The sequence below is a fragment of the Odocoileus virginianus genome, chromosome 33 (genome assembly GCF_023699985.2).
Source record: "Odocoileus virginianus isolate 20LAN1187 ecotype Illinois chromosome 33, Ovbor_1.2, whole genome shotgun sequence".
Taxonomy (NCBI): domain Eukaryota; kingdom Metazoa; phylum Chordata; class Mammalia; order Artiodactyla; family Cervidae; genus Odocoileus; species Odocoileus virginianus.
In genome coordinates, this window is record NC_069706.1 from 39,105,073 (window position 1) to 39,132,413 (window position 27,341).

A 27,341-nucleotide genomic window follows, 5' to 3' on the forward strand; every position below is an offset into this window, starting at 1 on the left:
GGCCCTGGCGGGCGGTGGGCGGGGGCGCGCGGAGGCGGCGGCGGCGGCCGCGGCGGCGAACAAAGAGGCGGCGGGCGCGGGCGGCCGAGCGGAGCCGAGCGCAGCCGAGCCGGGCCGAGCCGGGCCGAGCCGGGCCGGGCCGGGCCCAGGAGCGCGCGGGCGATGCGGGCGGCCAGGCCGGGGTCGGCGGGCCCCTGATCGCCGTTCCCCAGGCCAGCCAGGGAGCCCCGCGACGGCCGCGCGCCCCCGCGGCCGGCCCGCCATGGCCGGGGTCAGCTACGCGGCGCCCTGGTGGGTGAGCCTCCTGCACCGGCTGCCCCACTTCGACCTGCACTGGGAGGCCACCAGCAGCCAGTTCCGGCCCGAGGACACCGACTACCAGCAGGTGACGCGGGCTCCCTGGGCCGCGGGTCCGGTCCCGGGTCACGGCCCCTCCATTCCGAGGGTCCCGGCCCCACTCCCCGCGGGTCACGATCCCCCTTCCCAGGGTCACGGCCCCCGCTTTCTGCAAGGTCTAAAGGCTTCCTGTCACCTACCGGCGGTCACGGCCCCTTCCTCCTCCGCGGACCCTGAGCCCCCTCCCCCGCGAGGGTCATGGTCCCCTCCTCCTTTAGGGTCTAAAGGCTTCCCCCGACCCCGCATCCAGGATTATGGCCCCCGCCTGCTTGTTGGGCTCAGCACCCGTTCTTCCGGAGAGTCTCCTCCTGGTCACGGGGCTCCCCTGCTGGAGAATCTAAGGGGACCTCCCCCCCCAAGCCCGCATGGAGGGTCCACAGCCCTCCTGCCAATTCTAGCCTTCTCTTCTGGAGTCGCTAAGACCCTCCCTCCTTGCTGGGGTGGGAGGAGCCGCCTCCCTCCCCTGCATGGAGACCCCTCCGCCAGCTGTCAGTGTCCGCCCCGGCCCCCCAGCAGGGGCAGTCGGTGGGTGTTGCCCCGCAGAGCCCCCGACCCAGAGGACCGTGTCCATGCCTGGGAGCATTGGTGCAGCCAGGAGGGGATTCCTGGCCCCCTCAGCCCTAGCCGGGAAATGCCACTCACTGCCAAGATGTCGGTGGGTGAGTGGTCTGCGTGGACGCCAGTCCCCCCTGACTGCTAATGACCCCCTGCCTGGAGCAAGCTGTGGCGTGTGCACACAGTGTCTGCCCGGAGACCCGACTGCCTGTAGCCCTGAGGGGGGGTCGGAGGGAGGCCTGGCCACAGGGACAAAAGACGGGCCTCAGTCTGGGAGGCAGGGAAGGGGCTGAGTCTGGGCAGAGCTGGTGGGGTGGGGGTGGGCACGGACCCTGTGCAGCCCTCTCCCCGAGGAACCAGGCTCTACCAGTGGAGCCCTAGGTCTGGGGTCGTGCCAAGCCCCACTCCCATTGAGTGCGGGCCAGGGCACCAGGCTGTGGACACTTCCTTCCTGCCTGGGAATCCGGATTCCACAGCCCCAGTGGCTGGGGTGCCTGGTCACCCGGATCATGTCCGAGTTCCTCTTTGGTGATGAATGCAGAGCCCTAGGGTGAGTGGGGGCGGGGAACGGCTTTGCTCACAAGACGGCCCGGGAGTCCAGCATCCGTGAACAGTGTCACCCCAGTTCAGAGCTCTGTCCTCAGGGCCTCCCTTGCCCAGAGGAGAACCGGAAGCACCCCAGCTCTGCGGGGAGTCTGCCGCCCCAAACCCAGCGCTTACCTGGAGCTTGGTTCCCCAGCCCTGCTGATCTGTTTCTAAGCAGATTAGAAAGGGGGCGAGGGATCGGCCTAGGCATGCCCAAGGCAGCAGGATTCTTACAAAACTGGACGCCCATGTTGTAGCAGTCCAGTCCTGGGGGGCTGACCAGTGTGGGGGTGACACCACTCCTCCGCGCACCCCCGGAGCTTCCCCTGGGGTGGCTCTGCCACACGTGTCCCCGAGGCTCTGCTTCCACCGAGCAGGAGAGTGTACCTCAACTTTAGGAAGTTCACTGCCGCTTGTCAGTCCTGAAGCTCCAGGGACACCCGGGGTGGCTGTGACCCACACAGCTTTCCCGCTGGCCCGTGGGCTGCCGCCTGCACATGCTGCCAACCCTGGCTGACCTGGCCACCATCCCTCCTAGGAGCCGCCCCCCGAGTTGCCTGGACCTGCAGCGGGAAGTGAGCGAGGGGCCAATGCCTCTGGCCAGTGGAGGCGTCCATGTGGTGGCCACCCCCCCACCCCCTCTCCACTGAGTCCAGCCTCCTGCAGGGCCCTGTGCCCCTGAGAGGACCGCAGCTGGTGCCCCAGCCTCCTCTGAGCGCTGTTCCCGCCCCGCTGTGGGGGGGCTCTGACTCACTCTCTCTCCCGCCGCCTCTGCGAGGAGCAGAATTAACCACTGAATAATTCACGGCGTGGAAACCAGCCTGTCTCCATCCCCCGCCACATCCACCGCCTGCTCGGGGCTGTGGAGCGAGCTGGGCCTGGGCGTATGCCCTGCCCCTGCCCTCCCGTGCCGTCCTGAGATCTGGGCAGAAGCGCCTCCTTTGCAGGGCTGGGAGGGATGTGAGGGCCCCACGCTCCTGCTCTGTGCTGGCTGAGCCGCCCACGGAGCTCCCCTCCTGGGCAGGCAGGCGATGGTCTGGCGTGGGCCGCCGCCTGGGGCCTCCCCCTGCCTCCCCCGGTGGAGCACTCCTAGCTGTGCGGGGACAGCTGCCCTCGTCCCGCTGGCGGACGGGGAACCCCTTATCCTCCTGGCTTGGGGCGCCCCACTCAGCCTGGGGGCCCGTCTGTGCCTGTCGCCCACCTGGGCTACAGGGGCCTGGAACCGTCTCCTCGCTGTGCAGGGAGGGGGCCTCTGCTTCGGACGCCATCCGGGGGGTGGTGGGGCCTGATGCAGGAGCAGCGGGGTGGTGGGGCCTGATGCAGGAGCAGGGGGTGGTGGGGCCTGGTGCAGGAGCAGGGGGTGGTGGGGCCTGGTGCAGGAGCAGCGGGGTGGTGGGGCCTGGTGCAGGAGCAGCGGGGTGGTGGGGCCTGGTGCAGGAGCAGCGGGGTGGTGGGGCCTGATGCAGGAGCAGCGGGGTGGTGGGGCCTGATGCAGGAGCAGCGGGGTGGTGGGGCCTGATGCAGGAGCAGGGGGTGGTGGGGCCTGGGGAGACCAGCCTTTGTGCTTTGCTGTTGCCTCTGCCAGCCATCCACTGCTAGGAGCCCGGTGAAACCCACTGGAAACCCCAGGGGCCAAACCCTGTTCGGGGATGCTCACTGGGGCTATCGCCAACCTTTTCGCATACAAGCCTGGGAGATGAGCATAACTGTTTCCATTGTGCAGATTAGCAAACTGAGGCTTAAAGAGGAGATAGGCCCAGAATCACACGGTGAGTGGGTTGTCCAGTCGCTCAGTCGTGTCCGACTCTTTGCGACCCCATGGACTGCAGCACGCCAGGCTTCCCCGTCCTTCCCCATCTCCTGGAGCTTGCTCACACTCACATCCAGTGAGTCGGTGATGCCATCCAGCCATCTCGTCCTCTGCCACTCCCTTCTCCCCCCTGCCCTCAGCCTTTCGCAGCATCAGGGTCTTTTCTGATGAGTCCGCTCTTGTGAGTGGTGAGTGGGCGGTAGACCAGATTCTGCCTCAGGCCTCTTGCTCCTGCTCCTGGAGGAGTCAGAATCAGCCTTGTTTCGGGGGCGGGGATGGGGGGCCTACCTGAGTCCTCCATGGCTGACCCTGCAGGGGATGTACTGAGGGCTGAAAAGCTGATGAGAGCGTTACGGGAGCTCTCAGAGCCCCGACTGGCCCTATGCCGGGGGCTCGGAGCCTCTGTAAGACCATGGATCGGATTTTGCACCCTAAAATATTGCAGTTACTTTGGAGACTGAGGCTCTTGGGCTCCCATGTTCCCAAGGCTTCCATCCTGGCGAGGAGGGACTCCCTGGCCCGTCCATCTGTCTCTTGGGGCTCCTGATGTTTGCTGAGTGGACAGACTGCAGGAGGGTGGGTTCTTTGGGGACTGTTGGGACAGGTGGGCTGGCAGGCGCTGGGAGGGGGCGGAAGGACTTCCGGGGTCTGCTCTGTGCCCCTCCACCCCGCCCCCCGCCTGCCTGGCTGCTGGTCTGACTCCTGGGGGCTGGACTATTGCCAGGGTGCCAGGACTCCCCAAACCCCGGGGCAGGTGATGGTGTGGTGCAGGGGGAGGACTGCACCCAGAGGAGGGAGGAGGCCTGGTGGTTGCATAGCCCGTAACCTGGAGTGGCCTGAGGCCAATAATGTAGTCCACAGTGACGTCAGGGCTGCAGGCGGGGGCGGGGGGTGGTGGTCTCAGAGCCTTCCTTCTCTGCAGACTGGACCGGGGGTGCCTGGCTGGGGGCGCCAGGCCTGGACCCCAGCTCTGCAACTTCCCACCTGTGTGAAGGTGGGCCCACTTGGGTGGGTTTAGCCACCTCTCTGGGCTCCCCTTGGTGGCTCAGACGGTAAAGCGTCTAACTACAATGGGGGAGACCCGGTTCAGTCCCTGGGTCAGGAAGATCTCCTGGAGAAGGAAATGGCACCCCACTCCAGTACTCTTGCCTGGAGAATCCCATGGATGGAGGAGACTGGTAGGCTACAGTCCATAGGGTCACAGAGTTGGACACGACTGAGCAACTTCACTTTCTTCTTTCTTTCTGGGCTCCACTTGGGGGGAACTGCCCCCTTAACTCCTACCAGTCCTTCCCAACCCCTCCCTCCCAAGCCTCTCACAGCCCCTGTGTCCCGAGGTAGAGTTCAAACCCACTCTCTGCCCTCTGTCCCTCTCATTCTTGCTTACTGCCTCTGCCAGTTCAGGAGAGGCTCAAGCCTGGGAACTAGAGAACCGTGCAGCCTGGTGTGGTGGTGCTGTGATCAGGTCAGGACTAGGGAAGCCCGGCAGTCAGGGAGGGCTTCCTGTAGGAGGCGCTCCCTCTCCTGGAATGCCCAGAGGGTGAGGACTCACCTGGAGCGTGGTATGCAGTGGGCACACCAGCTCACCTTCCAGGCCAGCCCAGCGTGTGGGGCCCGTTTACCTATTAAAGCCCTGAGTGCCTGGATGTCCCTGTTGAGACCCTGAAGATAAGCTCGAGGTGGCTGAGAGCTTGGCGAGGCGTGTTCTAGGCAGTGGGAATGCCACACGCAAAGGCCCCAAAGCAGAGAGAAGCCTGGGCCTCAGCCCAGAACAAGGGAGTCCTCGGGTCTGAACGTGCTGCCTCTGAGCAGGGAGTTCTGTGCCCGGGGTGGTGGGGGGTGGTGAGCCCAGCCTGGAGGGCCACTTGGGGGCCCCACTGAGAGACCACAGCACCTTGGCTTCATTCCTGACTCAGGCGGGGTCGGTGTGTGCCCGCGGGTGAGGCTGGCCCTCTCCGCATCGTCCCCACATTCAGAAGGAAAATTTGCTCCTCTCGCCTCTCTTCTAGTTTATGAAAGCAAGACACCTTCATGGAATATTTGGAGAGTAGGAAAAAGTAGAGACAGGGAAGAAGTCCCTGCAGCTGGAGTCTGTCCCTGCCTTAAACCTGGGGAGGGTGCCGCCTGAGACTAGGAGTTGTCACCAGCTTTTACACATCGAGCCTGGGGACCATGTCCTTGGTCCTGGGTTCTTAGCTTGCCCAGAATGCCACGCACCTCTCAGGTCAGGATTCTGAGGCTGCAAGTGCCAGAAACATCCCCAAAGGAACAGTGCCAAGGGGCGGTGTGGAAGCTAAGTCCCCCCTGTGTGGACAGCATCTGTGCGCTGGGCTTTGGGGGTGCAGGGCCCATGCATTTGGGGGGTCCGGGAAGCCCCTGCCGGGTGAAACCTACTCTGGCTGTGTGCCTCTTGGCCAGGGTCATGGTGCTGGGAGGGGCGGCTGCCTCTGCCCAGATCTGCGCCTGCTGAGGGGCCTGGTGTCGCGTGGGTCAGGGTTAGGGTCTGCACCACCGGGCCCCATCTTGGGGCCTTTCGGGGCTCCTGGTTCTGTCCCCAGCACTGTGCTGCTTGGCCTCGGGGACATGGAGGGAGGGCGGGAAGCCGTCTTGGCTCTGACCGGGGGCACTGGGTCAGGCTCTGGCCAGGTGTCTGTGGCTCTGAGAGGCTCAGGCTGTGTGTCGTAAGCACGTTTCTGGGAAGCCACACGGCCTCCCTGGGGGTGGACCCCATTGCCCCTGCAGAAGCGAAACCGAGGCCGCTGGCCAGCCGGCATCAGAGGCGGACACAGCCTCCAGCACCAGGCCGGCAGTCCCCTGCCCGGACAAAGCCCCGTGTGTGGGTCCGAGGCTGGTCAGGGGCTCTCTGGGTCCCCCAGCCAGCGCCAGTTCAGGAGGGCTCAGGGGCAGTTGGGACCAGACCCCCACTGGCCACGGCAGCTCTGCTGAGCCGTTGGCTGGGGAAGAGGAACCGAATCTGCAGCCCAGGGACTGGATGACATATGTGGAAAGCACCCCATGTGGCCCCCGAGGAATTGGGGGCACGTGACCAAGGGTGGGGGTGGGAACAGCGGGGCCCCGGGAGCGCCCAGCTGCGCCCATGCTGTCTCCCAGGTTTGCAGGGAGCCTGCCCCAAGCCCTGTGCTGGGCGGGGATGCACCCGTGGCCCTTGGGGGCCTCCCCCAGCATGGGGGCTGAGGACAGACACACAGTAGGACTCCTGCTCAGCACAGTGGGGCTGGGATGATGCACACCCGGCTCCGGTGCCCAGCGCAGGGCGCCCCTCCCTGCTGGAGGACGCCCCCTAGCCGAGGCTCCCTGGCCTGCCCTGGGGTCCCTGCTGCAGATGGGGTTGGCACATGCCCCCCAGAACTGAGTCTCCGGCCTGCCCAGCAGGCTCCTGAGAGCCCAGGCACGCGGACGTCTGCCAAGGAAGCGGGTGTCCCTCGTGCCACAGCTGCAAAGGCTGCAGCGGGCCCCCAGGCCGCCAGCCCAGAGTCCGAGGCAGGACGGGGCCTGTGTCTGCTGCCAGCTGCCCACGAGGCCTCTGGTCCTTGCCCAGAGCCAGACAAGCGCCGCGCGTGAGGTGTGCCCTCAGGGAACAGGGCGAGGGGAGGGCGGAGTGACCCCCTGGGCTAGGCCTGGAGGAGCCGATGGGCTGGGTGGGGCCCTTGTGACGACCCCCCCCCCCCGCACCCGCCCCACTCGAGGCCTGGGTTCTGCGTGCCCACTCGTGTGCCCCAGCCCCTCCTGGGTCCCCTCGCTGGGGCCGGTGGGCTCCGGAGGGCAGATGCCCCACGGGGCTCGGTTTTGTCCACAGGCCCCCTCGTGGCTAGGCATGTCCCGTGTTGGCCGAGGGCGCGGAATGAGGCCAGGCCTCCCAAAGCCCGCGTGACCCCTTCCATCTGCCTCTGAATGCCAGGCGCGGTGCCACCCTCGGGCTCCCCTGCTCCGGCCTCGCGCGCCCTGGCCTGGGTCCTGACCACCAGGGGACGCCCCGGGGGCGGATGCGGGCCCGAGCTGGGGCGGTGCGTCCAGGGGCCGCGTCCCCCTGGCGGGGCTCCGCTCCAGCCCCGCGGGTGCGCCCGTCCGTCCGGCAGGTCCTGGCCGCGTCTGAGGCAGGCGCCCGCAAGCCGGCTGGCGGAGAGCACGGAGTCTCTGGGTGTCACGCTGGGAGACGCGTTAGGGCGCCGGGATCGAAATAGACGCGCTGGCGTCTTCGAGGGCAGCAGCGCCGCCAGGCTCTTCGGTGTCGCCTCCGCGAGCGGGCGGGGCGAGGGCGGGGCCTCGGCCTCCATGCTCGTGGACCCAGGCCTCGAGGGCGCAGGAGGGGTCCTGGGCTGGGCGTCTGTCCGCGGCTTCAGCCCAAGCCCCGCCCCGCCGGGCCTCCGTCTCGCCGTCCCCGGGCGCCGGCTGTGCCGTGAGGAGGGGAGGTGGCTCTGGCAGCCTGGACCTCGGCCCCAGGCCGGGGGGCTCGGGCCGAAAGCCGGGCCCCTCTCGCGCTCACGGCAGGGCCACGAGCTCACCATCCTGGAATTCGTGAAACCCAAGCCTGGCCTGGTGGAAAATCTGTTTTTAATTTCTGGCCGGCGTGTGGGAGCCACAGCGAGTGTGCGGGGGGTGGGGTTTCCGCTCAGGCGGCTCAGCTCCCACCCAGCCTGGCCCAGGAGGTGAGGGGGCCTTTTCCAGAACCTTCCCCAGGAACCCCGGGCTGGCTCCAGCCCTGCCTCTGTTAGGTCAGTGCAGGGGGCCCCGGGGTCCTTTCTGGCCCCAGGCCCCTGGCCTGGAGGATGGACCACCTCTGCCCCAGGGGGTCTGGGGACCCACCAGGCCATGGATGCAGCTGGGCTGCCACAGCAGGGTGCTCAGGCCCAGACCCTGGGGCAGTGGTTAGTGCCAGGTGGCATGAGGCCTTCCCAGCGGGAGACCCCCTCCCCTTCCTCCCCAGGCCAGAGCTCCAGCCAGGACTTAGATGGGTTCCCAGATGGCGCCTGGGTTGTGGGGACCAGCCAGCCTCCTGGACGCTCCTACCTGGCCTCTTCCTCTGGAGAAGGGCCTTTGGCAGCCCCAGGGCCGGGGACGACGATGCTAGAGGGGCCCATGGCCCCCCCACTCCACCCGCATGCCCCGACCTTGTCCTGGCTGCAGCTGCTGGGGGGCTGCCCTGGATGCAGGTTTGCAGCCGGGGCCTTGGCTGGCCCTCACACACTGCCCCTCCCCGCGAGCGCTCACGCCTCGCCGTGCCCTGCTGGCACCTGCGCCCCCACGACGGCGGTTGAGGGGGCACCCCTCCCCTGCTCTGGCCCCCACAACCTCTGCCCTCCTGCACCGCGGGGATCCGGGCAGACGCCTGCCAGCCCAGCAGAAGCTGTGTCTGGCAGCCCCATGCCCCCAGTGCCCAGGCCAGGCCTGGTGCTGAGTGTGGGCACCGTGTACGCCAGTGTTCCCCGGTCTGGGGGCCGGCTCTGGACTGAGGGCCCTGTGTGCCCCAGGGAGGCAGGTGTGGCCAGCACATGGACACGTGAGCTCGCGGGTCCCTGGTGGAATTTGGACTTGCCTCCTCTTGGGAGCCTTGCCCTTTACCACCTGGCCAGGCTACCTCCCAGAGAGTGTTGGCATAGGGCGGGACAGGGCCGTGCAGCAGGGGGCAGGCCGGCTGACTGTGGCCTTCTCAGGGACTCCGGCCCTAGGAGAGCCCCTGACCCAGCAGCGGTGAGGCCTCAGGCTGCAGTCATACCCCCGGGCTGGGATCCTGCCCCGCCCACTAGCCACATGACCAGGTCCAGAGCCCGCCCAGTCTCCCCTGGACTGCTGGCCCCAAGTCTCCCTTGCTGTACCCGCGCCAGCGTGCTCACCGTCTCCCCAAGGGGGCAGGCCAAGGGGGCACGAGCTAGGACAGCAGGGTGACGGGGACGCAGCCCCTGGGGCTGCAGGCAGGGCGCCGCAGGCCCCCACTTCCCATCAGATCGCCAGGAGGGTCTCCCAGCCTGGCCGTGGGCCGTGGCGGCCTGCAGAGGGGCTGAGCGGGCTGGCCAGCTCTCAGGGTCAGCTGCCGGGTGGCACGGCGGCTGTGTGGTCGGAGGGCCGGGTGTTCCGCAGGCAGTTTGTACGCGGTTCGGCGTGCTCACTGCGTGGGGCACACCCCCTCACAGGCCTCCAGGCCACGTGCTGCCAGGACACCCAGCTGGACCAGTCTTGTGTGGTGGCACGCGGAAGAGCTGCCCCGGGCTCGCGCGCGGCCCTCCCCGCCTACTGGCTGGGCGCACCTCGGTGTGGCTGGGCTGGCGCTGGGAGTTGCCCGGGCCGTGTGCTGACCGCCCATGTCCAGGCTGTGCTGAAGGAGCGGGCGGGTGGCGGGTGGGGAGGCTGCAGCCTCTTGCTCTCCCGTCTGCAGTGGAGCTGAGCACCATGCTGTGGGCTTGTTACTGAGACGTGGTGGCACGGCGTGGCCCTCCCCTCACAGGCCCAGCCGGGGTCCCCCCTGCAGCCGGCATGCCTGAGGCTGAGCTGGGGCTCCCCGCACCCTGCAGGGACCACCCACCCGCACAGGGGGCCCACCGCTCCCTGGGGCCCCGGCCCTGGTCCCTTTGCTGGGCTGGGAGGACCTGTTGGAGGCGGAGGCCTCATTGGTTCGCCCAGTAGGCCTCAGACGTGGGCCTGGCCTGCCCTGGACGGGGTGAGTTCAGGCCCTGAGCGCCTGCTCGTCGGGCGTCTCCAGAGCGGGAGGGGGCTTGTGGGCCCGCAGGACGTGGAGGCCCCACAGGGCCTCCTTGGTGGGCACGCCCCCGGGCAGGGGCTGCGGGGCCTCGGGAAAGGCCGGGAGGTCCAGGGCTAAGAAATGGCAGCCGGAGGGGCGGGTGCACGTGTGTCCAGCCGAGGCCTCGCAGCGAGCTTGCGACACTCCAGGTGCTGACGCCAGCAGTGTGGCCCGCGGTCAGGACAGGAGCCCCAGCGCCTGGCCGCGTGCTGACGTCACTTCCATCACAGACGGAAAATTCCATTTGGTCAGAGCCCAGATGCTGATCAAACGTTTCCCATGCAGAGGGGCCGCCGCATGGTTTGGAGGGGAGGCGGGGCGCCCACGGGAATGCCAGTGGAAGACTGTTCTCTGGGAACCTGGCCTCAGGATGAGGGCAGAGGGCAAGCTGGTCCCCTGGGCCAGAGGAGGCCACTGCCTAGGGCCAGGCGCCCCCGCCCTGCCCTGGCCCTCGCACCCACGTGGGCCCTGCTTGTTTGCATCTGGGGGCTGGGGCCCTGAGCCCCAAGGGCCAGCCCCACCCATGTCAACTGGAGGGTTCTGTCACCTCCTTGTGGGGACCGAGGGGGGCTGTCCTGGCTTCGACCCCCGCAGCCTACCTCCTGGGGCCGTGCGGGGGGCCCCCACCAGCAGCCTAGGGGGGTCGTGGTTTAAGGTGAGCCCCATCTGAGGGCAAACTGTTCTGTCCAAGCTTGTGGGGGCAGGAGCCTCGTGTTTCTGAGTGTTCACTGTAGGCCTGGCCTCAGGCCCAGGGTGGGTAACGCCCCAGCCAGGTTGATGAGCTTAGCAAGGCCTTTCCAGCACCCATCGGGGAACAGGGGGTGTGGGCAGACAGGCCCAGCGCAGAAGTGGTGCAGTGCCCTCATCCAGGAAGGGCCTTCTGGCGCTGGGCAGACAGACAGGAGGGCAGGGACCGGCTTCCTTGTGTTGGGCTAAGGGGGAGACTGTGACCCCCGGGGTCTCTGCCGTCCCCAGGGAAGCCTCTGGAAGTCACTCTCCTCCCCAGGTGTCCCTCTCTGAGCCCCAGGACATGCGCTCACCCTCGCAGCCCTGGACCGGGCCTTCCCGGAGCTGGAGGTGGGCTCCGCTCTGTGAGTTGGGGCTGGGGGCGGGCAGGAGGCGGCTGCTCCCCCAGGGCTGGGGCTTCCAGGGCCTGCGGCGGGTGGCTGTGCCTGTGACAGGTGTCCGAGGCCTGTCCACGACCACAGAGCTTTCAGCTGTGGGCTGCGCCCGCTGCTGCTGGGGCTCAGGACGACATCTTCACGTGCGGGTGACTGTGTGCAAGGGCGTGTGTGCCCCTGTGTGGCCATGTACGGGCGCAACCATGCATGTGGGTGTGAGCATGCACACACTCACCCGGCTCTGTTTCATACACGGGCGCCCAGACTAGGTCAGCTCTTGGCGCCAGGCGGAGCCGCCTCCCGCCCGCCCCCAGCCCCAACTCACTCGGGGCCCCTCGAGCTCGGCCACCCGCGGGGCTGGGCAGGAGCCCCCCCAACCCCACCCCTGTCCAGCAGCAGGCAGTCCTCGGCCTCCTGGTGGCAACACCCAGGGCAGCCCTCCCCTTGACCTCTGTTCCTGGGACACCGCGGCTCCGCCGCACACTGCCCAGCTCCCGCGGTCACGTGGCGGCCAGGGAGGGCGCGGGCACGTCGGCCCCCAGGAAGGGAAGCAGCCCTGCGGGAGGGAGGCGCACCGGGACTCACGCGGTGGAGCTGGGTGCGGGCCAGGCGCCTCCCACGCCTGACTGAAAAGAGCTACTAACACGTTTCTGGGTTTGTGTTGTAATTATAAAGGTAGTAAGGTTCGTGGTTTAAAAAGGAAAACCAGAAAAGGAAAGAAAGAAAACCAGTAACAACAACAACAACAAAGACAAATCAAAGCCGCAGGAGACCCCAGGGCACCTCCCCAGTGCCCGGGCTGGCGCGGCGCCCTGTGCCCGGAGTGCACTCCCCTGACCCGCTGGACTGGGCTGTGCCCGCGCAGACCTGCTGCCGCTCCCGCCGGGCCTGCTTTCTCCGTTTCCCACAGCCCCCAGCTCACACCCTGCAGGGCTCAGCGCCTGCTTCCTCCACCAGCCTGGCACCTACCACGTTTCCCAAAGGAGCGGTGCCCCCTCACCCCAGCCTCGCCCCTGCTGCTAGGGTCTTGCTTGGCCAGTCAAGCTTATCTCGCCTCCGATTCTCACAGGAGTGGGTGGTCCTGGCTCAAGCCCTGCGAGCTCTGTGATGGGTCCTGACAACTCAGTAGGCACTGGCCTTGCCCGTTGCCAGGCTGGGCGGCCTCTGGGCCCCAGCTTGGGTGCCCCTTGCCCTGTGTCCCTGGTCCCTGGCTTCCTCACCCCTGGAAGGATTTCCTCAAGAGGACGTGTGTAGATGTGCCTATTGGAGCGGTTGCAGGTCAGGCAGGAGAGGAGGGGGAATGAGGTTGGCTGGAGCGGAAAGCTGGCCTGAGGACCGCTGGGGACCAGAGGGTGGCCTCCTGCTGGGGGGGGGTGGCTGCTGCCAACACAGGGCTGACTTGGGGCTGGTCATCGGGGCCTGCAGAGTCCCGTCAGCCGGGGCAGGCAGGGCATGGGGTCGGGAGTTGACCGCCAGTGGGTTCTGGTTGAGGGTTTAGGGGAGGAGCCTGCAGGCAGGATGGAGGCAGTGACCCCTCTGACCTGTGAGGAGGGGGGCCTGCAGGATCCGCGGCCCTGTGCCTGGGGCCCAGCTTGTGCATGCGCGGGCAGAGCCCACCGTGAGACTGCTTTTCCAAGCATCCTGTTTGCTGTGGGCAGTGTTGGGCGGGGTGGGGGCTGCAGCTGATGCTGGGCGCCTTTAGGTGAGCACTCACCCCGTGACTGGCACCTGTCCCTCTGGCAGGCCCTGACTGACACCAGAGGCTCCCTGCTGCGGCCTGGCTGGTGTCCGCGTGTGACCTTGAACACCCCTCCCCGCCTGGCCTCAGAGTCCCTCTAACGTGAGCGCCCTGGGACCGTGAGGAGTGGCGGCCCCTCTGGAGCCAGCACACAGGGGCTGCTCCCTGCCCCGCCCAGCCGCCGAGCAGGGTGGTCAGGTCCTGTCAGGCCCACCCACCTACGCTGCACCCTCACTGGTGCCCTGGCCTCTCCCAAGAAGTTGCCCCTTCCTGTATTTCGTAGGGAGGACAGAGGCCTCCAAAGAGCACAGCAGCCCCCAGGGACTACGGCTGGGGTGCTGGGCCGGGCAGGAGGCTCCTGGGAGGGCAGGGAGCGCCATCCTCCACCTGCTGCCTGGCAACCATCTCCTGGGAGATAGTCGCTGGGTGCCAGGCTGTGATCCAGCAGTCCCAGTGCCTCTGTGGCTGAGCTTCTGGTCCCAAGGGGACCCTGCAAGGGTGGGTAGGCCTGGGGCATCCCACCCCACGATGGCTGCCCAGGCTCGAGGCCACATGGCTGAGTTAAGATGTGAGGAAGGTGTTTCCAGGTCCCCCTGAGGGCTGGTTTTCTCCGCAGCAAGGGCAGCCAAGAGGTGTCCAGTGAAGGCCTGGGCGGGGTTAGGAGAGGCGATCCCATGGTCTTGCCCACCCGGCCCCTCCAAGTGAGGCTTGGACAGTGCCCAGATGTCTAGGAACGAAGACGTTGAGTCTGGGGTCCCAGGTCTGGGTGAGCACAGGCACATGACTCCGGTGCTGGGGACCCGTGGCCCCTGGGCCGGGGGCACAGGTGGGATTGGCCACTCCTGGGGTTGGGTGCAGAGTCGGCCTGGGAGCCCCTCCTCCAACACCGCTTCCCCACCGCCCTCAGGCGCTGCTGCTGCTGGGGGCCACCGCGCTGGCCTGCCTCGCCCTGGACCTCCTCTTCCTGCTCTTCTACTCCTTCTGGCTGTGCTGCCGGCGGCGAAAGAGCGAGGAGCACCTAGACGCGGACTGCTGCTGCACGGCCTGGTGTGTCATCATCGCCACGCTGGTCTGCAGGTGAGCGCGCGGCGCGGGGCGGGGCGGGGCGTGGCCACCGGCGTGCTGTGGGCGTGGTCTGACTGGAAGGGGCGCTGTTGGCGGGGCGGGGCGGGGGCGGGGTCAGACTGCAAGGGGCGGGGCAGGCCGAGTCCCTTGTGGGGACGCCAGGCCCGCACCCTCACGCGGCCCCGTCCTGTCCCAGCGCCGGTATCGCCGTGGGGTTCTATGGCAACGGGGAGACCAGTGACGGCATCCATCGGGCCACCTACTCACTCCGTCACGCCAATCGTACGGTGGCAGGGGTCCAGGACCGCGTGAGTGGCCGCATGGGTAGGGGGGAGGCCTCTTCTTGCTCCTACACCCGTGTGTGTGCATGTGTGTGAGGGCGAGACGTGGGCGCGTGCGGGAGCCGTCCTTGTCCCAGCTCACTGCCTCCCCCAACCTGGAGCAGGTGTGGGACACGGCAGCTGCCCTGAACCGCACGGCGGAGCCCAGCCTGCAGAGCCTGGAGCGGCAGTTGGCCGCGCGGCCGGAGCCCCTGCGGGCGGTCCAGCGGCTGCAGGGCCTGCTGCAGGCACTGCTGGGCTACACGGCGGCCATCCCTTTCTGGAGGAACCCAGCCGTCTCACTGGAGGCCCTGGCCGAGCAGGTGGATCTCTACGACTGGTACAGGTGCGCCCCCTCTCCTGCCTGCCCCCGCTGGTCCCCGCTCCTCTCTCCAGGCCAGTCGGCTTCCAGCCCCCAGTGCCTGAGGTCTTGTTGGGGGAGGGGCTGGGGCCACTGGTGGTCACCGGCAGGAATGCCCCATGGGGACGTCTGTTACAAGGTCAGAGGCCAGTCTCTGCACCCAGAGCTGCCTGTGGACACTCTGGGCCCCGGGCTGTTTGCCTGGCTCTGCCCAGCACCCCCTGCCCCTGCCCTGGGACTGGCCCCGTGCCCAGCCCAAGCGTGCCGTGTCCCTGCAGGTGGCTGGGCTACCTGGGCCTGCTGCTGCTCGACGTGGCCATCTGCCTCCTGGTGCTGGCCGGCCTCATCCGCAGCTCCAAGGGGATCCTGGTAGGGTGAGTCTGAGGGCCCTGGGGTGGGGGGCCGGGGCCTCTGTCTCGTCCATCCCGAGTCAGCCCTGACCCACCCGCCCCTGTCTTCCGGTCCAGCCTGGCGTGGGGCGCAGCCCTCACCCCAGCCTGGAGAGTGCCGACTGCCTCTCTCTGCCCCAAGGGTCTGCCTGCTGGGGGTGCTGGCCCTGATCATCAGCTGGGGAGCCCTGGGCCTGGAGCTGGCTGTGTCTGTGGTAGGTGGCGGAGGGGACGGGGTGCCCGTCTGCTGGCAGAGCATGGGGATGGGGGGTGGATGCCACAGTCACCTCCTGCTCTCCTCCACTGGACACCGAGATCCAGAGAGACGGGGGACCTGTGTTTGACACACACACAGCGAGCCAGTCCCCACCCCCCGGCCCCGCAGAGCCACGCCACCTCCCTGAGCCACACGCAGATGCTGGGGGGCCGGGCTCCACCCCTGGGAGCTGAGGGCTCGGGGGCCCAGCTTGGTATCCCCTCCTCCTTGCCTGCCCCCACCCCAGGGCTCCAGTGACTTCTGTGTGGATCCCGACACCTACGTGACCCGAATGGTGGAGGAGCATTCGGTGCTGAGCGGGGGTGAGTCTGCGGTCGTGTCCCAGCCGCTTGCGAGTGCCCACTCCTGCCCACGGGCCATCAGGTCAGGCCACGAGCTGGCTCCCTGAACAGGTGGCTCAAGCCAAGTGGACGCTTTCTTCTGTTTTCCAACATAAGCTCCATAGGAGCCCAGACCTCAGGGGCCAAGCACAGGTGTGGTGTGAAGAGGCTGCCCTGGGCTGTGCTAGGCCTCGCTCCAGCCCCCATCCTGTGCTGGACCCCAGAAAGCCCCCCGAAGGGGCCAGACAGCACGGGGGGGTTGGGGGCCAGGGTTAGGCAGTTGGGGTACAAACTTTCTGCCTCAATTCTGGCTGGGCTTGGCTCCCCTGTTTTGAAAATCAGAATTGTGCATGAATACCCATCTTTGAATGTTGGACACGATCGACACCTATTTTAATGGGGATAAGCAGGCCACCTGCACCCTTTTTGGGGTGACATTCTGGATTAAGAATTGTTCTGCTCACCTGCCCTGTGAGCAGATGCCTGCCCAGCTGACCTCTGACTGCTTACCTCCACCTCCTGCCGTGGCCTGTCTGTTGCTCCCCAGAGACGGGAGGGATGAGGCAGGCCTCCAAGGGAGAACTGTGCCCATTTCAGTAACACGACTCAGAGTAGAAGGGTCTGGGCCCTGGCCCCTGGCTCCCTGGAGACCATTCCCCCCTCACACCTGCACGCTCACACGCAGACACAGACATATGCACATGTACATGCACACGTGACATTCGTGTGTTCAGACACATGCATGTTCAGAGGTACACCTACACTCAGACATGCGCGCACAGGCACACGCATGCATGTAAAGATACATGCAAGCAAGCACAGGTACATTGAGCATACACGCAGATGTGGACACATGCGTGTACAAAGATGTGCATGTAGACGTGCACAGGTGCATGCGGACAGCCAGAGTCACTTACTGCCCTCGCCTCTCTCTGCAGACATCCTGCAGCACTACCTGGCCTGCTCCCCCCACGCCGTCAACCCCTTCCAACAGGTGAGAGCTCAGGCCCGCCCCTGCAGAGCACCGGGTGCCCTGGCCCCCACCCCCAGACGCCCACAGACCGCGAGGCCCCCTCCCACCTCGTCAGGCCCCTGGGGCCCTCACCCTGGTGCCCTCAGCACAAGCCTTTCAGGGTGGCCTGCTTAATGCCCCCAAGTCCCTGGGCACCTTGCATCTCCCAGGCTGCCCTTTACGACAGAGCTGGATGCCTCCCGGGCAAAGCAGGAGCCCAGGGGTGTCCCGTGGCGGAGGGGTCCTGTGCCTGCCGGGTGGAGTAACTGTCTGGGCTGATGTGGAATTTGAAGGGAAACCGCGTAGCCCATGATCACCCCACGTCCCCGTGTGGCCCTCTGGGTCCTCCGGACTGCGTATCTGCTTTAAAGACACTGTACCTTCCGTGGTCTGTACTGTCTGTGCGTGCTCATCCTGGGGGCCAAGCAAAGGTGTCCCACAGAGCAGACTGCTGGGCACAGCCGTCCCGCCCCAGGAGCTCGGGGCCCCACTGGCTGGACACCCCTGGGACTGGCGGGGGCTGCTGGCACTGGAGCCAGCCCGCCCCGCGAGGGGGGTGGGGTCCTCGGGGAGAGAGACGGGCCGCCCACCCGCGCGGGACTCAGCGGCCTCTCTGTGGAGCAGAAGCTGTCGGGCAGCCACAAGGCGCTGGTGGAGATGCAGGACGTAGTGGCTGAGCTCCTGAAGACTGTCTCGTGGGAGTATCCTGCCACCAAGGTGAGGGCTGGGGGCAGCTCTGGGGCCCGCAAGCTCCCTCTCGTCACCTGGAGAGGGAGGCGGGCGCAGTCACTGTTCAGGCTGCTCCTGGGGGACCCTGCCCCGGGGGGTCTGGTCCTCCTCTCCTCCATCCTTCCCTTCACGCCCCCAAGGACCTGGGTGGGTTTAGTGATGCTCACACACACACACACACACTACAGCACCAGAGTCACACGGCCCAGAGTATTCTGGACAATGTTGTGTCCTTTAAGATACTGTGAAGATTTCCATCGTCTTAAACTGTCCCTTAAGACAGTTTTCAGGCCCGTGTCGGGAGACGCACGCGGGTTTGCTGTTGCTCCTGTTACAGGGCAGGCCCGCAGCGGTGGTGTGTGCACAGGCGCTGTGGGCCCCGTGCTCCCCGCTGCCCTCACGCTTTCAGCTGCCTCCCAAGGCCAGGGCACAGACTTGAGGGTCGGCTTTTCTCAAAGCCCAGGGTCCTCAGGGCCTGTGCCAAGACTGGGGGGGCAGTCAAGGGGCGATTCTTGCTGGCAGGTGAGGGGTGGAGGGAGGCCTTGGCTGGCTCCTTTCCTGAGCGCTGTGCTGACGTCGTGTGGTGCACACCCCCCAGGACCCCCTGCTCCGTGTCCAGGAGGTGCTGAACGGCACGGAGGTGAACCTGCAGCACCTCACTGCCCTGGTGGACTGCCGCAGCCTGCACCTGGTGAGAGCCGCCCACAGCCGCTGTTGGGCCCATGTGGGGAGTAGCTGGGGGAGGGATGGGGAGGAGGGGGAGCAGCTGGGGGAGGAGGGGGTGCGAGTGGGGTGGGGTGGGGAGGAGGGGGAGCTGGGGGAAGGACAGGAGGAGGGGGCAGCTTGGGGAAGAGGGGGAGCGACTGGGGGAGGGGTGGGAGGAGGAGGAGTGGCTGGGGGAGGAGGGGGAGCAGCTGGGGGAGGGTGGGAGGAGGAGGAGAAGCTATGGGAGGAGGGGGAGCAGCTGGGGAGGAGGGGGAGCGGCTATGGGAGGAGGGGAGCAGCTAAGGGAGGAGGAGGAGCAGCTGGGGTAGGGGTGGGAGGAGGGGGAGTGGCTAGGGGAGGAGGGGGAGTGGCTAGGGGAGGAGGGGGAGTGGCTGGGGGAGGAGGGGAGCAGCTAAGGGAGGAGGGGGAGCAGCTGGGGGAGGGGTGGGAGGAGGGGGAGTGGCTAGGGGAGGAGGGGAGCAGCTAAGGGAGGAGGGGGAGCAGCTGGGGGAGGGGTGGGAGGAGGGGGAGTGGCTAGGGGAGGAGGGGAGCAGCTAAGGGAGGAGGGGGAGCAGCTGGGGGAGGGGTGGGAGGAGGGGGGAGTGGCTAGGGGAGGAGGGGGAGTGGCTGGGGGAGGAGGGGAGCAGCTAAGGGAGGAGGGGGAGCAGCTGGGGGAGGGGTGGGAGGAGGGGGAGTGGCTAGGGGAGGAGGGGGAGTGGCTGGGGGAGGAGGGGAGCAGCTAAGGGAGGAGGGGGAGCAGCTGGGGGAGGGGTGGACGGAGGGGGAGTGGCTGGGGGAGGAGGGGGAGTGGCTAGGGGAGGGGGGGAGCAGCTAAGGGAGGAGGGGGAGCAGCTGGGGGAGGGGTGGGAGGAGGGGGAGTGGCTGGGGGAGGAGGGGAGCAGCTAAGGGAGGAGGGGGAGCAGCTGGGGGAGGGGTGGGAGGAGGGGGAGTGGCTAGGGGAGGAGGGGGAGTGGCTGGGGGAGGAGGGGAGCAGCTAAGGGAGGAGGGGGAGCAGCTGGGGGAGGGGTGGGAGGAGGGGGAGTGGCTAGGGGAGGGGTGGGAGGAGGAGGAGAAGCTGGGGAGGAGGGGTCGTGGCTGGGGGTGGGGCGGGAGGAGGGGACCTGGCTGGGGGAGGGGCAGGGGGAGGGCCGGGTCACGGGGCCTCTGCCAGCCTTGGTTCAGACGTGGCTCAGGCCTGTGCGCTCCATCTCAGGCTGTGCCTCTCCTGCTCTCTCTTCCCCGCCTGGCCCTAGGACTACGTGCAGGCCCTCACAGGCTTCTGCTACGACGGCGTCGAGGGCCTTATCTACCTGGCCCTCTTCTCCTTCATCACGGCGCTCATGTTCAGCTCTGTCGTCTGCAGCGTCCCACACACATGGCAGCAGAAGAGGTGAGGGCGCCTGGGGCCGCGTCTCCGGGACACCCCGAGCTGTAGTCGAGGCAGAACGAAGGCCTCCCCGCCCCTGATGCTCCCTGGGGTTCTGCAGCCGCTGCAAGGCTGCTGGATCTGAGGCGGGCACTCTCACTTCATGACCGGCCTAGAGGGGCCCCCAGCCCAGGAGACAGGCGAGTGAGCAGCCGGCAGGGGCGGGGTCCCCGCCTGAGCCGCGTCCTGCAGGCTAGGGCTGCCTGCAGGCACCGGCCCTCTGTGCTCCCCCGGGACAGCCCCGGCCCCGTCTTTTAATAGGCAGGCAGCGTTCCCTGTGTCCCCGGAGCCTTACCCACAGCCCCGCCAACCCAGGACTGCAAGCAGGCGTGTCTGCCTAAAAGCTGGCCTCTGGCCTGTGGCCCCGCATCAGTCAAGCCTGATCCCGCGCTGGTGTCCCTCCCCGCAGAGGCCCGGACGAGGACGGGGAGGAGGAGGCCGCCCCAGGGCCGCGGCAGGCACACGACAGCCTCTACCGTGTCCACATGCCTAGTCTGTACAGCTGCGGCAGCAGCTACGGCAGCGAGACCAGCATCCCGGCCGCGGCCCACACCGTCAGCAACGCCCCGGTCACCGAGTACATGTGAGTTGGGCGAGTGGGGCGCAGAGGCGCTGGCCAGGCTGCCTGGCCCCGTGCGGCTCAGGGTGGCCGCTGCCCTGGGGTGCTTGAGCGAGCCGCGGGGCAGGGGCCGAGGGGGCCCTGGGGTGCCTGAGCGAGCCGTGGGGCAGGGGCGGAGGGGGCCCTGGGGTGCCTGAGCGAGACGCGGGGCAGGGATGGAGGGGGCCCTGGGTGCCTGAGCGAGCCGCGGGGCAGGGGCGGAGGGGGCCCTGGGGTGCCTGAGCGAGACGCGGGGCAGGGGCAGAGGGGGCCCTGGGGTGCCTGAGCGAGCCACGGGGCAGGGGCGGAGGGGGCCCTGGGGTGCCTGAGCGAGCCGCGGGGCAGGGGCGGAGGGGGCCCTGGGGTGCCTGAGCGAGACGCGGGGCAGGGGCCGAGGGGGCCCTGGGGTGCCTGAGTGAGACGCGGGGCAGGGGTGGAGGGGGCCCTGGGGTGCCTGAGCGAGACGCGGGGGCAGGGGCCCAGGGGGCCATGGGGTGCCTGAGCGAGACACGGGGGCAGGGGTGAAGGGAGCCCTGGGGTGCCTGAGCGAGCCGCGGGGCAGGGATGGAGGGGGCCCTGGGGTGCCTGAGCGAGACACGGGGGCAGGGGCCCAGGGGGCCGTGGGGTGCCTGAGCGAGACGCGGGGGCAGGGGTGGAGGAAGCCCTGGGGTGCCTGAGCGAGACGCGGGGGCAGGTGCCGAGGGGGCCGTGGGGTGCCTGAGCGAGACGCGGGGCAGGGGTGGAGGGGGCCCTGGGGTGCCTGAGCGAGACGCGGGGCAGGGGTGGGGGGGGCCCTGGGGTGCCTGAGCGAGCCGCGGGGCAGGGTGGAGGGGGCCCTGGGGTGCCTGAGCGAGACGCGGGGGCAGGGGCCCAGGGGGCCGTTCGGTGCCTGAGCCAGACGCGGGGGCAGGGGTGGAGGGAGCCCTGGGGTGCCTGAGCGAGACGCGGGGACAGGGGCCGAGGGGGCCGTGGGGTGCCTGAGCGAGACGCGGGGCAGGGGTGGAGGGGGCCGAGGGGGCCCTGGGGTGCCTGAGCGAGACGCGGGGCAGGGATGGAGGGGGCCCTGGGGTGCCTGAGTGAGACGCGGGGCAGGGGTGGAGGGGGCCGAGGGGTGCCTGAGCAAGACGCGGGGCAGGGGTGGAGGGGGCCGAGGGGGCCCTGGGGTGCCTGAGCGAGACGCGGGGGCAGAGGTGAAGGGGGCCGAGGGGGCCCTGGGGTGCCTGAGCGAGACGCGGGGCAGGGATGGAGGAGGCCGAGGGGGCCGTGGGGTGCCTGAGCGAGACGTGGGGCAGGGGTGGAGGGGGCCGAGGGGGCCCTGGGGTGCCTGAGCAAGACGCGGGGCAGGGATGGAGGGGGCCCTGGGGTGCCTGAGCGAGACGCGGGGCAGGAGTGGAGGGGGCCGAGGGGTGCCGGAGCGAGACGAGGGGCAGAGGTGGAGGGGGCCGAGGGGGCCCTGGGGTGCCTGAGCGAGACGCGGGGGCAGAGGTGGAGGGGGCCGAGGGGGCCCTGGGGTGCCTGAGCGAGACGCGGGGGCAGAGGTGGAGGGGGCCGAGGGGGCCCTGGGGTGCCTGAGCGAGACGCAGGGCAGGGGCCGAGGGGGCCCTGGGGTGCCTGAGCGAGACGCAGGGCAGGGGCCGAGGGGGCCCTGGGGTGCCTGAGCGAGACGCGGGGCAGGGGTGGAGGGGGCCGAGGGGGCCCTGCATACGGGGGTGGGGGGGCGCCCGGGGCTGCCTGGGCTCAGAGTGTTGCTGTTGCCACACCGCTGGGTCAAGGTCACAGGGGACCACTGTCAGACAGAGGGTCAGCACGTGGGATCCTGTGGCCAAGGAACCCGGGCCCGGCCACATGGTGGGCTGGGGCGGGCGGGCAAGGCTCCGGCTGGGCCAGGGCAGGCAGGAGTGGCTGTGGGCCTGCTCGCAGCCCCTCTGCGTGCTGGGCTCCTGGGACCCCAGGCGCTCACTAGCGAGCCGTCTGTGGGGTGGGGTCTGCCTGGTTCCCAGGTGGGCCCACTGACACAGGGCCCTCTCCTCTCCCCTCAGGAGCCAGAATGCCAATTTCCAGAACCCTCGCTGTGAGAACACCCCCCTCATTGGGCGCGAGTCCCCGCCGCCTTCAGTAAGTCTCGGGGCAGAAGCTGGAGTGGGGGGCCCGAGGCCAGGGTGCGGGCTCCGCCCTGCCGCTTCGTGCCCGCTGTGGCTTCCCGGGCGACGCGGGCCCCGCAGGCTGCCCTGAGCCTGCAGCGCAGGGCTGCAGGTAGAGCCCCAGCCGGGGCCCTCGGGCGGGCTGCTGGCCTGCGCACACGCGCTCCTCCAGGAGGCCCGGGCTCTCTGCCTACCCGAGCCCTGCTGCTGCTTTCCTCAGCTTCCTGAACTCAGCCCAGGTCTCCCCCCAGGCTCTTCCAGCTGGGCCTGGTGCTCGCTTCTGGTCTTGGGAACGAGACATGAAAAGGGGAATAGGATGGTTTGGTGCCAAAGAAAGGAGTTCACAGGGGCCAGGGGTCCTGGAGGGCTTCCTGGGGGCGGCGGGCCTCCAGGAACAGGCTAGAGAAGCTAAGGGCCACCTGGCTTTAGACATCCACGCCCACCGGTGCAGCGGCCCCGCTGTGCCCCAAGGCTCGGCGCTGACCTCAGACCTGCCCTGGCCCCAGGCTGAGAGGGCTCCCAGCGGCGCTCTAGGCTGAACCCGCGGCCGGCCCTGGGCCGGTCCTCGCCTGGTGTTGAGGCTGCCCTCTCTCTCTCTCTCCTGCACTCCTCCCGCCCCACGCCCTCCTAGCGCTATCTGGCCGCCCTGGACTCTGGCGGCCACACGGGCTGGCAGTTTAAGCCCCTGAACAGTGCCTGAAGGCTGTGGTGGCCGAGTCCTCAGAGTGACAGGTACTGACCCAGCTGGCCCCCGCCCCATGCCGCCTGCCCGCCCACACCTCTGCTCCTCGCGCCCGCTGCAAACTGCTGCCCGCTCCGGCAGGCCCCAGGGCCAGCGCAGGGCCAGCGCAGGCGTGTGGACCTCAGGGACCCTGGCCCTGGGCCGTCACCCTCACTCCAGGGGCAGGGAGCCCCCCGCAGAGCCCCTCTTCACGCCTGGCCTGGCTGCAGGTGGCCGCCGCCCATCCGTCCCTCCTGGGCCTGGGAGCGTGTGCACGCCGGCACTGGGTGCCTGGGTTTGGTAGGCTGAGCGCTGAAGTCCCAGGTGTGGCCAGGAGACCTGGCCCTCAGGGGGGACCCCAGGCGTGCAGAAGCGCCTGTACCAATGGCCACAGCCACCCTCGCCCTCGCTGGCGCCCACCGTGGGCCCTCCCGCCTGAGCCGCCGCCTCCCCAACCCCCGCTGCATGTCCCTGGAATGACGATACGGCTCCCAGTGCCCACCGCTCCTCCGTCCAGCTCGCCTCCGTGGCCACCCACCAGGAGTCCTGGGAGGGCTTCCGGGGGCGGGGTCCGTCCTGACGCTCGCACGGTGGAAACTCGGGGCTCGCGGGTGCCTGGCCGTGGGGCCGGCTCCCTCCCGCTGGCGGCCTCGGCACATGCCTTGGCTTTCGTCCCCGCGATGGGCGTGTGGCCCTTTGCACGCCGCCTGCTCTGAGCACACATCTTTTCCACATGTGTTCATTCTGAGCACACATGTGCATATGTGTGTGTGTGGCAAGCAAGCCCTTCACGCTTCGGGTTGGATGAGAGTGGCCAGGATGGGCGGGCTGTCCCTGCCCCCAGCGGCCTCTATCCGGGTCTGTGACCTGCCAGGAGCCCACAGTCTGGTTCCCACCTGAGTGGGTGGCAGCATCACCCAGGCCCCAGGGGGCCTTTGTGGCTCTCCAGGTCCTTCCCTGGAGGCCGGGGCAGAGCGACTGTGGAGCCTCCTCGCTCCTGTGACCCTGACGCTGGTGGTCTGGGTCCTTGGGAACCTGTCCCACCCGCTCTTGGACACAGCCTGGCCCTGCCTTTGCCGACATGCTCTTCCTGGCCACCGGGCCATGCTGTGGGGCCTTCGGGTCCTGGGCGTGCGGGGTGCAGGGGCCACCTCCGTGCTCCAGCTCCATGCCCGAGACGGGGGTCGGGGGCCAATGGGCTCCCCTCGCTGGGAGAGGGGCTGGTCCTCCTCTGGGCCGGGACCAGCGGGCTCCCCCAGAGCCCCGTGCCCCGGGGCTCTGTCCACTCTGCCTCTGCACCGTCCAGCCAACTCAGCCAGCGAGGCCTTGCCCAGCCGCGCCCAGTGCCGCTGACCATCGGCCCCCCCTTCTCTCCCTCTAGTACACTTCCAGCATGAGAGCCAAGTACCTCGCCACGAGCCAGCCTCGCCCCGAGTCCAGCAGCAGCGGGCACTAGACCCCCGGCCGCCACCCGCCCCACGTGCCAATCGCCCCACTCCTTCCCGTGCCAGCCTCCCTGCTTGCACCCGCGGCCACCTGCCGGACCCTACCTGCGTACGCCGCGCCCGCTGCGGGCACCTCTGCGGCCACTCGGCCCTGCCCTCCCTTCCTGCAGGGGTGCAGAGACAGACACCTGGCCTGCTCCCCAGGGCAACGCGGGGGCTCTGGGCCCGCATCCTCTCCTCGGTCACTAGCCTGGACACCTGGGGGTGCTGCTCGAGATGCCCGGGCCCCCAGCCCCCACGCGCCTCCGCCCTGCAGGGGCCGGCTGTGCTGGTGCTGCCCTGGGGTCTCCTCGGCTGCGCCCACCCCCTTCCCTCCCCAGCTGGGCCGTCTGCTCCCTCTCCGTTCACAGGCAGCAGTGCCCCCCTCGGTGCTGGGCGTCTCGAGCGATGGCGTGTGCACTCGCCTGCTTGCCTCCCGCCTGCAGAGACCCCTGCGGTGCCCTCACACACCTGCAGCATCTGTCGTCCTTCCTTTTCTCGCCCCCCACCCCAGGCTCCTCCGCCTCAGTTGCCAGAAGCCTCCCAGGGGGTCCCCCCTTCTCTGCTTCCCTCCCTGCACCGCTCTCTCCCTGCAGCAGCCCCAACCCGTGGCATCCGGCTGTCCATGGTGGCAGGAGACAGGTGCCTGCCGAGCCCAGGTTGCTCACCCAGTACCGGCCGCCCTCCTGGTGCCAAATCCCCTCCCCCCGACCCCCGGAGCCTCAGCAGCTCTTTGCACTAACCACATCTGTCATCTCTAGGGCAGGCGGTTCTGCGGGCCGGCTGGCACCCCCTTCCCGGTTCCCTTTGCATCCAGGACAGGCTGGCCTGGGGGCTGCACCCAAGCGGGCTGTGACGGTGCCCGCGGCCCCCCTTTGGACTAACCACTAACCTCACTCCAGCCTCTGAGAGAGAGATCGCCCTGGGCACTCCATGGTCCGCAAGCGTGAGGCCAAGTTCAGGCCAGAGACGAAGCCCCGGAGAGCCAGCTGGGTTTCGGGGTGAAGAAGGCATTTCTTCTCGGGGCGCTGCTGGGGGTGTCAAGACCAAGAGGCAGCCCGAGGGCCTGGAGACCCCTCCCTGGGCAGGTGTTTTCCCCAGGGGACCGTGTCCTCAGGAATGAATGTCCCTCTGGCTGTGGGACTGAGGCCCCTGTGGCCTCGGTCTGCTACCTGTGAAGTGGGAGCAAGGCTTCCGTAAGGTGCTTTTGGCTTCGTGTGCAGTGTTTGCTGTTTTCCTACCGCAGAAGGTGGGGCCGGCCCCAAGTCAAGGCGGGGAGATGCCTGCCAGCCACTGAGGGGCCAGGTGCGGCTCTGGCCTGCGTCCCTCCGGGGGGAACACGGCCCTGCCCGGCAGTTTACAGACATTATGGGAGCCTCCTCCTGGAGCGGCAGGGCAGCGCCCCTTCCTTAAGGTGGCCCACAGAGAAGCCACCTCCCCTTTCTCCAGGATCCTTTCTGTGTGCTGTGTCTGGGACCAAAAGGAAGGGTGGGCCCAGGGCTAGAGCACAGCGGCCCCTGGCCCTTTGACCACAGGGCAGAGGCTGCCCGGGAGAGGGGGGATTGAGTGGGCAAACAGAGGTGCCCCCAGGTGTGCCTGCAGGCCCCCAGCCGCGCATCTGAGCCCTGGCGCATGGCCAAACCTCACCGAGGGGCTCCCGGCGCCCTGACCTGGGCCCCCCACAGGCCAGAGCCACAGCCCAACTGCTCAGTTTTTCTCTGGGCGCCCCCACCCAGGCGGGGCCTCCCGGCCTCTGCCTCGGCTGAGGGAGTGCCAGCTGTGCTGGCCGCGGCTCAGAAGCACAAAGGCCGCGAGGCCGCCGAAATGTGAATGTAGAAGCTTGAGAGCCGGTGGCGGACCTGCGGGAGCGGCTCGGTGCGCGTGCCCGCCCGCCCGCGTCTCCGCCCAGCTCCTCCCAGTCACCGAGGGTGCATAAAGGAAAACGCGGACGTCGAAAGGGCAGCAAGACCAAGCCTCGGTCCTGCAGCGGGTGGGGGGAACCTCCCGCCCTTGGTTTTCTTCTTGCTCTAAGTTTTCAGGCCCTTCTAACCAGTCCGGGCCCGGAGCCTCCACATCCCGCACCTGCGGTCCTCACCGCCCCCCAGCAGGCCCTGCAGTTTCTCCGGCGGTGGTCCCTGACCGCGCGGATGAGAAGGCGAGGGCCCTGGGGGCTCCGCGGGCAGGCGGGCTTCCAGGCCGGTCCCTCCCCGATGGGGTTTCGCGGGCAGGTGCACGTTTCCGGTCCCGAGGTCCCCTGGCCTGATCGGATGTCCCCTCCACGTTCACCCCATCTCACTATGCAATCCCAGTCCAAGCGCCAATCCCTCCCCGTCCCAGGACCCCTGCCCAGCCGGGGAGCGGGTGCATGGGTGGCGGTCCCAAAAGGGGGACGAGCAGGGACCGGGGCCTCTTGTGCGGGATTTTTTTTTTTTTTAAACCATAATGGTTGTGTGCCACACCACTTTATATTTGTTACATATATCTCTCCAAGTTATTTTGTTAAGACTCCCCCTCCAAGGTCCCCGCCCCCACCACCCAAGATCGATTTAGCATCCTGAGCGGGGATCGAGGCCTGAACCGCTTGGCGTTCTCCAAACTTCCATAGGGCCATGGCTGTATGTGCTGTCGCTGTGTTTCTGGGTGTGTGTGTGGTTTTGGTTTTTTTCAAGCTTTTTTTTTTTTTTTTTTTTGTAAAACTGGGTTTAGGGTTTGATTTTTATTTCGCTGGGGGTTTTATTTTTCTTGGCAAATACTAAAACTCTCGTCAATGTAATTTCTGTGGTTTCTATTAAGCTTGGGTTTCATGTTTTAAAATAAACAAATTTTAAAAAACA

General features: G+C 68.0%; 1 protein-coding gene across 2 annotated transcripts; it reads left to right on the top strand.

Moving 5' to 3' along the window:
- Positions 1–40: 40 nt before the first annotated feature.
- TTYH3 (tweety family member 3) lies at positions 41–27,341 on the top strand. 2 transcript variants are annotated; one of them, XM_070460535.1, is made up of 15 exons: positions 41–385; positions 13,867–14,036; positions 14,221–14,332; positions 14,470–14,690; positions 14,984–15,079; positions 15,237–15,309; positions 15,598–15,673; positions 16,630–16,685; positions 17,328–17,420; positions 18,031–18,123; positions 19,391–19,527; positions 19,973–20,146; positions 22,201–22,276; positions 22,934–23,034; positions 24,405–27,341. In XM_070460535.1, exons 1-14 carry the CDS (start codon positions 263–265, stop codon positions 23,000–23,002), a joined length of 1,569 nt encoding a protein of 522 aa, XP_070316636.1. In that variant the 5' UTR covers positions 41–262; the 3' UTR covers positions 23,003–23,034; positions 24,405–27,341. The 2 variants fall into 2 exon arrangements, with proteins under 2 accessions (XP_070316636.1, XP_020747983.1); XM_020892324.2 differs by lacking the exon at positions 22,934–23,034 and having other exon boundaries at positions 43–385.

Coding starts and splice junctions, on each gene's coding strand:
- TTYH3 (XM_020892324.2), top strand. CDS start 263: ATGGCCGGGGTCAGCTACGCGGCGCCCTGGTGGGTGAGCCTCCTGCAC. Junction 18,124..19,390: donor ACTGCCGCAGCCTGCACCTG/GTGAGAGCCGCC, acceptor GCCTGGCCCTAG/GACTACGTGCAGGCCCTCAC. Junction 20,147..22,200: donor GCCCCGGTCACCGAGTACAT/GTGAGTTGGGCG, acceptor CTCTCCCCTCAG/GAGCCAGAATGCCAATTTCC.